The sequence below is a fragment of the Varroa jacobsoni genome, unplaced genomic scaffold (genome assembly GCF_002532875.2).
Source record: "Varroa jacobsoni isolate VJ856 unplaced genomic scaffold, vjacob_1.0 scaffold_957, whole genome shotgun sequence".
Lineage (NCBI taxonomy): Eukaryota > Metazoa > Arthropoda > Arachnida > Mesostigmata > Varroidae > Varroa > Varroa jacobsoni.
This window is the reverse complement of record NW_019213859.1, coordinates 88,908-98,512: the sequence shown is the minus strand read 5'-3', so window position 1 is coordinate 98,512 and position 9,605 is coordinate 88,908. Positions and strand designations below refer to the sequence as shown.

At 39.8% G+C, this 9,605-nt stretch overlaps 2 protein-coding genes and 1 long non-coding RNA gene across 5 annotated transcripts in view; all 3 read left to right on the top strand.

Moving 5' to 3' along the window:
- Positions 1-2,830: 2,830 nt before the first annotated feature.
- Positions 2,831-5,241, top strand: LOC111265333 (uncharacterized). Its single transcript, XM_022841932.2, has 4 exons — positions 2,831-3,126; positions 3,475-3,603; positions 4,346-4,438; positions 5,172-5,241. The coding sequence occupies exons 1-4, from the start codon at positions 2,954-2,956 to the stop codon at positions 5,239-5,241; spliced, it is 465 nt and encodes a 154-aa protein (XP_022697667.2). The 5' UTR covers positions 2,831-2,953.
- A 470-nt stretch (positions 5,242-5,711) lies between these two features.
- LOC147752830 (uncharacterized) lies at positions 5,712-7,720 on the top strand. The gene is made up of 2 exons (XR_015313011.1): positions 5,712-5,810; positions 7,252-7,720. It is a non-coding gene; the product is annotated as an uncharacterized LOC147752830 (long non-coding RNA).
- Positions 7,721-8,465: 745 nt separating this feature from the next.
- The window catches only part of LOC111265330 (uncharacterized), a 14,502-nt gene continuing 13,362 nt past the window's right edge, over positions 8,466-9,605 (top strand). For all 3 annotated transcript variants that reach the window (XR_002683387.2, XM_086970455.1, XM_022841930.2), the window contains exons 1-2: positions 8,466-8,584; positions 8,744-8,834. Coding sequence is in view for 2 of the 3 variants with exons in the window: in XM_086970455.1 (XP_086826581.1) it covers positions 8,478-8,584; positions 8,744-8,834 (198 nt within the window). In the remaining variant the exon portion in view is untranslated. The remainder of the gene's footprint in view (positions 8,585-8,743; positions 8,835-9,605) is intronic.

The window sequence follows — 9,605 nt, the reverse complement described above, 5'->3', positions numbered from 1 at the left end:
AAGAAAGGAGGCCAGAGATTTCTGACAAAATCACCTCATTTTTCGGATACAACCGTTCAACACATTTAATTCCACTATATTCAAGCTTACACATTAACTTCTGTTCTGGGTGACGCCTTTAAGCAATTGCTAGTGACTTTATCGTCCGAATCATTCTACTTCCTCGAAGATGTACAAATTGACACTGCTAATAAAGACGAAATAAGGATACTTGGAAAGAGTACGTAATATTCTCTAATGGCTATCTTTGGAAGTCGAACGGATCTAAAGTAAGCCAATGTCAGTGCCAAGGGCGGGCCTATCAACTGCCCTTGAAATTATTTTGGAGACCAGAAAAAATGCTTTCAGTGAAGTCACGACAACTGGTTATCTATGACTAAAGGGTGTCTTAGAATCTGTTTGGATATAACATTTACCTATGTGTTGTCCTTAAGTACTCACTAACTTTCTTTTTTAGCTTCAGGAATGGCGAGAGCGTTACGAAGATCTTGAACGCGATCTTTTAAAGCTTCAGGAGGGTAAACAAATCGTAAGACACGATACTACATTGAGTTCAACGCAACAAACAGCTGTAAGCAAGTATTTGATATTTTTTATTATTATTATTATTAGACATTTATATAAATTATAAGACACGCGAAATGTTATGAGAATGCTTGCCTAAGAATCTATTGTAAAAAGTAGTGTTGATCCTGATTAATAAAGAAGATCGTGAGCGTAAGCTAGTTTTGAGGATTAATCGCTAATAAAATATTCCATAAAATACACCAAAGTTATTTAATCCTTAATTTGTGTCGTACTCGGCGCGCTTCAGACATACGATGTGGAGACAAGCTCAACAGTTACGGTGGTCACATACAATACTTCAACAGAGGACCTCGAAGAAACGAGAGAGGTAAAACATTGTTAGACGTCATTTTTTTTTTACAAATTTTCTTCACTGTAGCGTCTTCGAGGAGATTCGGGGTCTTTGCCTTTAGACGACTATGCAAGACACCCTAATCCCTAGAAAATTGCTCGTTACATTTAACAAAAAGCTTTTTTCGTCGTCTTTTTTTATCGATGTTTATAGGCATTTTTGTAGTTGTTCATTGGAGCCTATATTACGACTCGTCATTTATATGTATAAATAGAAAAAAACACGTTCCCGATACAGCGCCGCGCTATTACTTCCGCTAAAATTCGCCTTTGTCTAAATGCGACGAATTTCCATTCAGAATAATAGTAACCAATTAGAGCTTAACGAAATAGCGTACGTATGTTATTGGGGAATTATTCTTATGCTAGATATTGTATGCTTCATGCATGATCTGTGTAAACTGTATTAAAATTTACTACAATAGATAATTCATTGTAACCAATGTCCTTATTAAAAAACAGGCACAAAAACTACAAAAACACATTACCAACACCGTCTACTTTTCATCACACTTCTACCGTCTACATTTCACAATTAGTAGAGTTTTATGATATCGAAAATCAATTCATCCTAATCGGCCAAAATTAAATCGGTCAGAAACGGTACATGCTTAGTATCTGTGATTAGAGGAGGAAAAAAAAACAATTTACATGGTATAATAAACATGTATTTTATGTCCACAGGAGATTTTTCAGGCCGTAATCCTATCGTGGATAATGGGAAGAACTCGTGTCGTTCTTTTGTGTTTTCATAGCTGCACATGGTTCTGAGCTTCGATACATTACCAACTTCAACAAAAACGTCTCATATGCTCCGAGCTAGCGCTATGGCGCTTTGAAGGGTTCCGTTGTCCTCCAATACAACAAACGCGATTATGTCTGACATAAAGTGGGAGGTCAGAGTCAAAGCTCTTACATTAGACATTGTTGTTTGATCGTAGGTAATACAAAGTGACACGGATAACATCAATCGACTTCTTCGACGGCAGGTTCGCCTATTGGCTCAGACAAACTTTTCACTTGGCCGGAAAGTCGATCGACTGACGAAAAGCCTTACCACCAGGGACAACACCCAAGATCGATTCCGATCTTTCGTCGCCAGCGAAAAGAAGACAGTATGTATCGGACTCACGATATACTGACGGACAACACACATATAGATGGATTTGCTTCATTCAGAAAGCACTTTGTTCATCGATTATGCCGAATAGAAGTCTTATTCAGATGATCTTGAACGATGAAGCTTGGCTTGTACTATTAGATCGATTCTTATGACGTCTAGCTGAAAGTACCCTTGATCCCTAGTAGAGATTCTGTTCGAACATTTACCCAGGCTCACATTATTGGGCAAACACATTGATCAACAGTACAAGCTCATGGGCAAGAGGACACTGGACAGTGTTTCGTACATTCGACCGCGCTGCCAGAGAAACGTGAAATTTCCGTAAAACGAAACGTATTCGACTGATCTCTGATAGCCTAGCTAGAAGAGGTTAGAACGAGAAACGTGTAGCGAGTTTTTCTAACTGTACACCTATGTAACGTTCAATGAAAAGGTTTTGTATATTGGTCCGTATACATCGCTGCGCAATGTATTAAAATCGTTGTGTCCGCTACTCTTCAATAAAAGGGCTTCATAAAACTATGGAGCCCTTTTATTGAAGAGTAGCGGAAGAGTTATTCGATAATAGTGCATCTTATCACGGAGCGCTAAACAATTGTTGCATCGTCAGTAAAGCCGATCTACACATTTCTTAACGGCACAGACTACTTGAAGAATCATGTTTTGACTGTTCTATATTCTCTATTGATTGCCTGCTACGCTAAGATAGTACCCCGCAATTTTTAATGACAGTTCCTCTCTAATATTAATACCCGTATTTTTCATTTGCTATTCTATGAACAGCTCGTGGATCTTTCGAATTTAGTATCATCTTTCAAAAAGGACTACTCTCGATTACGGACCACAGTGAGCCTGTTTCTATCAGAGTACCGCAACGAGCTTTCTGAGCAGAAGTCGAACCTCAATTTGCAGATGGCGGAAGCAGCGAATCTATCCAGGGTAACCGATCTGGTCGCAACCGCAGTAGGTAATGTTGTCGAAGAGGTCACAGAACTCAACGCGGATGAGACCTCGTTTGATCTCATTGATGTGCCGAAGATCATGGTGCACAGTGGCAGCATGACAGACGACGAGCTACAAAACAGGTCCATCAACCTTTACTTCAAAGGATTCGTTAATTCTGTATGCACAGTCGCTGGTAGTGACCGCAAAATTGCGACGCATTTGATATCTTAAAGTGATTAAATAGTTCCTGCGAAAAAGCGGAACGGGACTATGAACTGAAATGTATCCTATGGGAAGGCTTCACATGCTGAAAAGGCGTTTAACTTAGAGAAAATAGGCATTGTGTATGTTCCGTTTCGTTGAGCTGATGTCTATGTTATATATTAAAAAATAGCGCACTTCAGGGCGTTGAAAGATGATTTGACGGAGTTTATTGCACTTATTTGATTGTTGTCTTTTTTTTTTTTTGTTTGCTATTTGGTGCGTAGTGACCCCTTGCGGCTGACCTGCCAAGTGTTCACTCCCGAACAAGAACTGTCGGCGCTTTACGCCGCATTTGAAAGAGTTTTAGAAGTCATCGCGCTTCCTGCCAATCAACAACTGGTCTACGGACTCAGGTGAACTTTTTTTTATTGACTGGTATACTATGTAGCTACGTATATGTAGTAGTGGTAGTAGTAGTAATTCGTCACTTAACTTAATATTATTATTCTTGTTTACTGGTGTCGTGACGGAAAACGTTATTATGAAAAGATATATGTGTCCACACGAACAAGAACGAACCGAGTGCGTTTCATTCCCCGGCATCGACACGGGAATGGTAAGGGGTTTGTTTTTAGTTACGGGGCTAATTAGGATAGCGTCCATTTGGCAAACCTGCTTGTTTACGATATTATCAGTGGACTTACGAGCAGGATCGGCGCCTTCAGGTCCACCACGGTTTCTCTGGATAAACAAAAGGACTTCATCATTCCGTTGGACACCTCAGTACCCATTTAAAACTGAACCTGAAATTCCTTTAAGGTGAAAGCTTTGAAGTGAACGATGCACGATAAGCAAGCAATGTTTACAGCGAATCGAAAATGCATCTTGACGCATAGATGTCTTTTATTATTAGTATGTACATACATTTACAGAGGTATAGTGATACAGCAGTGCTCTCTTTCATTTTCTGAACGCATTCATTTTTACATTCCTTTTATTATCTAAACCTAACCTAATGGAAGGTCAGTGCAATCAAGAAGTTAACCCTTTGTCGTTTATTACCTACTAGCTTTCGACATAGCTTTACTTTTCAATATGGACTTAACTTATTATCGCAATGGGCATTTAATTCAGCCTACTTTCTTGTGCTTACAGATCGTTACTTTCATCAAATGGCTCTATCGAGAGCGTTGTCGCCCTTGTAAATGAGAACCTTCAATCTGTTCCGCGTAGTGGACTTCCATCAAGGTACGTACATGTACACAGTGATTTCTAGTTTAGCCCCTTGTGAACCGCATAGCCTTATGCTTACCGCGGACAGATATATGGATTAAGCAGTTTCAACTATTGCATAGTATTGCCACTAAAGGCCTCTATAATAGATATCATCTTGAAAATGCCAAGTTTGACTGGGACCCGAGAGAATGAGGTGTGACGACACGTGTCGTTTGTAAAAATAAATCTCTCGTTGCTCAGCAAAGTCTTCGGCAGGTAGGCGGAAGTTTTATCTTATCTGTTGATTAACTATTGTATATTCAATATAGAAGAGAATCTTTCTTGTCATCTCTTGCTTTGGTTTCTCGCCAGTTCGTTCCCAATCATGTACTTCTTCGCCTCTGGTTATTTAGTTCATCTTAATTTAACTACTGCGCCCCCAAAAATTGCTTTCCGAAGCGTTATTTCCCTCCGTTATTTGTTAGGCTGTTTATCAATGTACTGATCTAAAGTGTGCCTAACACATCGACTTATTCCTGCCACCAAGTAGTATATATATATATATAAAAATTAAGGGAAGCCTATCTAGCTATGCTCTAACCATGTGTTGAATCACACACACACACACACAGACACACTGCTACTACCAATTGCAATAAGTTACCGGAGCTAGTGTTTTTTGAAAATGATCCAACACTTCTGTTGGAGATCTACTACAATTTATTAAGTAATACTGTAATCTAACAGTTCACACGAATACCTCCAGGAGCCGCACTCCCATCGACCGTGACGACGATGAGCTCCCCGTTGATGCCATTATACAGTACGTATTATAAATACAAAATGCAGTTTATGCAGTATAATACTGGATCTTCAGAAAATTTAGTAATCTTATATTTATGCAACAGGCTCTAATTGATAGCTAGCGGCAGCTAAAGATTTTTATGGACAAGTTCTCTCCCTTTTTACGTTTTGACGTGGGCGATTTCGTTCAAATATGGATATGCTAAATAAAAAAAAAAAGTGATAAATACCGCGCGCAAACTTTGCTTCGAAACCATCAGACATCGGTGAGGTGCCCATACGGTTGCATAATTTTTCAGTTACCAACCCATTGTCTCATGAGGCTTTCAGTCTATTTTTGGAGAAATGTTGCTACTTTCAATCATCATCATCATCATCATCATCAAAGGCTTCTAGATTTTGGGCTCTTTCAATAAAGTTGTTGTATCGTTCCCGTAGTAAGCTCCAGTACGAGGCCAAGATCCGCGAGCTGGAGCAAGAGGTCGCTGCTATTGCCAACGAAAAACAGCGTCTGGCTAACGAGCTAAATAAAGCTATCCAATCGACGTCCCATGCCGCAGCACAAATAGCGCGCGAAAGGCCGACACGGATGGACTACGAGGTATGAAATCGACGCATCAAGTAGTCTTCGCCGCAATGACTCCAATAGCTGCAAACTCTTCACACCACTCAATGTCAACCACTCAAATGGTGTTAAAAAATGTAAATGTTATAAAATCTACCATACTCAGTTGAAGGCCTGTCAGATGACATACACCTGACTTGGTTGTATTGATATACCCCAATTCGATCGGGATTTACCCATGCCGATCGTATCTACGTTCACTGAACAAAGCTACTCATCATTGTATACGCATATTTGCAGAATATATGCGGTATCTGCGGTAATTGAGCGAGCGAGCGAGCGAGCGAGCGAGCGTTCGAAATTGGCCAGAGTCAAATATTTCGTCCTTAGTACAGGCATATTTTATCTAATTCGACCAACAAGGGCGGACGGTGAATTTTGCGTTGGCCACGCGGCAAACGCGAATTCACTGACGTCTATTTATAGGCCTGCTGAAGCATGCGTTTCTTCACTACGCAATGGATTCTTTTATCACACAGTACTGCAATTGTTTACAACACGTACCATTCAAGTCTGCGACCTTTCTAGCATAGGCTTATCGCATATCTATTGGACAAACAAAAGCAGACAAGGCTCAATGTTTAGGTGCACATATATAAAGTGGAGGCCGTTTTATCCGACCCCATTAAAACCTTTAAGGCACTCAAAAGCCCTAGCAACTGCAAGTTCTATTTTTTCGGGTTGTAAGAAGAATTGTAATGAGGCTTTTGATTTCACCGTTCTGACTGAACCTTGAAACTCCGCGAGTTCCGGATAAATACTATTTAAAGGAACTCGTATCTTTGCGCCCATTTCAATGGAGTCGAGTTAAATAGTATAGTCAATTCAGCTGATGTTAGACTCCGATTTCCCCATTTCATTATTATTAGTCTTGCCAAATTAGAATGATAAACTACCGTAGGATCGTGATAGTTATCTACAACGCTATTTTATAACCTTTAATTTCAAGAAATTGGATTTACAAAAGCGAGGTAGGCGCATCTGAAGTGAGTTCTTTTTCATGCTGCGAACTACTAGGTAATTATTCTTTTTGTAAGATAAACTTATCCATTTTATTGTCACTCGAACCATACACAAAGCAACAGCCTACATACACTACGGAGAAGACTTTTTAGAGAGACCCGAAGTTAATGTGAAACATAGAATATTACAGTTGTCGTATATAAAATTAAATAAATATCCTAAGTATTCTCGAAACAGAGCTAATTATAAACCAATATGATAAAGATAGATTCAAAGTTATTGGGCTGAACAGATCTGCCCCCATTTCTATCTAAGGACGCCTAACTAGCCTTCGAGCAGACCCACACAGAGCCTGTCTCTTACATTGATGTGAGCTACCGTTTTGGTTGTCCACTTTCTGGATCGAGCTATAAATTTCAATGAAATAAATTAATATCAGCACATTTCAAAGCAGGCAATTCATCCGTTAAAAGAAACCACATCACATCGATATGACGAAGCTTCACGCCTGCAAGAGGACTCACGTACCCGTGAAGAAGTCGTTCTCGAGGTGACGCCAGCGGCTGGCGGAGGTACGTCGCGCATTGGGGTAGCTCGTGATGGAAATTATACCGGTTGTGATTCCGGAGTAAAGGAAATTTTCCACGTGCCACTGTGTAAGTAGTACTGCATATGGCCAATGGGGTGGGGGTTTTTTACTGTTCTATTCATAATCACCGAGCGATCACTACAATGAATACCGGTAAATAATTAACCGTATTCTCAAATGTTCATAGCAAGCATTCAGTTGATAAATACGTACGTCAGACTCGTGTCTAAGAAGTAAGGAAAAGATCTTAATTTTCGATAAAAGCCCAAGAAAATGTACAACCTCCTTGCGGACCACCTGCAACATGATCGTCTTCAACCGTTTTGTCTATAAGACTGGCACAATTACACGCTTACGCAACGCTTTTACAATATGCTATGTTTCATCTCGGTTTTTGTAAGGTAAAATATATATACAATATTTTCCGCGGTTCGAACGAGATATTCCTTATATACGAAGGCGTCGTTTAACCCCATTTCTAAAATCGTTTCTTTTCCTATGCATCCGTCAAGGAAAATTTCCTCGAATCAATCTCAGTTAGTATATCTTTGACGAAGAACGGTACCGTGTCTTGAAACGGTGAAAGCAAACCGAAGAAAATTGATTTGAAAGTTTTTATAAGTTGTAGATAGTAACTTACGCTGCCGCTAACCTCGTATTATCAGAGGGCGCAAAACTTGACTTGAGAATACCACACTCAAATCAGCGAATTAACAGTATTAATAAAGTCTTAAGCCATAACTTCTTATATGTTATGTCTTTATTGTTTGATATTTAGATCTTTTACACGACCCAATTCGCACAGCTCCTACCACAGTCTGTACGTACAGTCAACGTCCTTGCTATAGCCACATGCTATAAAATGGGCACTGGGTATTGAAAAGGGTTATGACATTAGAGAATGTAGTTGATTCTTCATAATTGCTACAGCGACGTACTTTTTCGCAGCTGAAGGTTCGTCGCTGTCCGAGGATTCCGCGTCTCGGTGGTGCTCTGAGATCCAAGGTCTGCGGGAGCACATCAATACGTTGCAACGTCAGCTCAACGCTCAGAAAGAGCTAAGCGAAAGGCTTCTCCGCGAGAAGGCTCGCATGCTTGAGCAAGTGGCTGAACTCCGTGATGAAAAGCGGCGACTAGAAGATAGTGCAATCCATCGCAGTCGCGAGCAACAGATGCATATTGAGACCCTTTCCATGAGGTAAAGGCAAGCTAACTATCTAATGGCAACTATAGAAATAGATATCATAGTACATACGATGTATTCGTATTTACTATTGGTGTTGTAAAATCAAGTAGTGAGAACAATTTCAACAACATATTCATCATTCAACTTTCTGTTTGCACAACCCAATTGAAGGTGTGAACAACTCCAGGATGAACGCGGTTCGGAGCGGAAGGAACGACTTGATGGACAGATTATTGGATCTCTCAAGGCCGAACTCGAAAAGGTTTTCAAACGCTTGTTTTGTTTACGACAAGATGTAATATGTTCTCGATAGAATTATATACTATAGTTGTATTATAGAATAGTCTCATATATTATAGTTTTAAGGAGAAAAGTTTATACTAGAATCTGGGTGGGGTTTATTTTCCAGCTGACCTTTGATTGATCAGACGAAACTGAGTCTCCGCCAAGTATGTTGAATAACTTAAGCATAAACAAAAAAAAACTGCAAGAAGCATGCCGAGCTGTCTTAACAAATACCTATTACGTAAAGCTCACCACCTCAAACTGCGACTTTTTACGTCTGGAACGAGCTTCACATCATCGCCTCCAAACATTCTGAGACCTAAGTGTGACAATTCTTTTTATTAACGTACTTTTTTTCATAAAAAAAAGACCTTTATCAATTCATTGTGGAGCACAGGAGTGCTGGGGCACATGAACGGTTTTTGTTTTACTAAACGCGTTTACAAATACCATTCGCTCTGAATCATTCCGTTGCGAACACAAGCTGGAATCTGTGGTCGTCCGGTTGCTACCCAGACTGCGGTCCCATAAATAGGTAACATCTAAAAGAATAAACTGTGAATGATCTTGCGTCTTTTGCACTTTGCTATAGATCAGATCATTGTAAAGTTTTTAATTCTATCGGCACAGGAATCTTCCACGGCCCAACTTCTGGTTGAAAGAGACCAGAATAAGGTGCTTGAGGTTCCGCCAATAATCTAGAAATATTTTGTAACTAAAAGATGTTTATGGAAACAGTTTGGAAAAG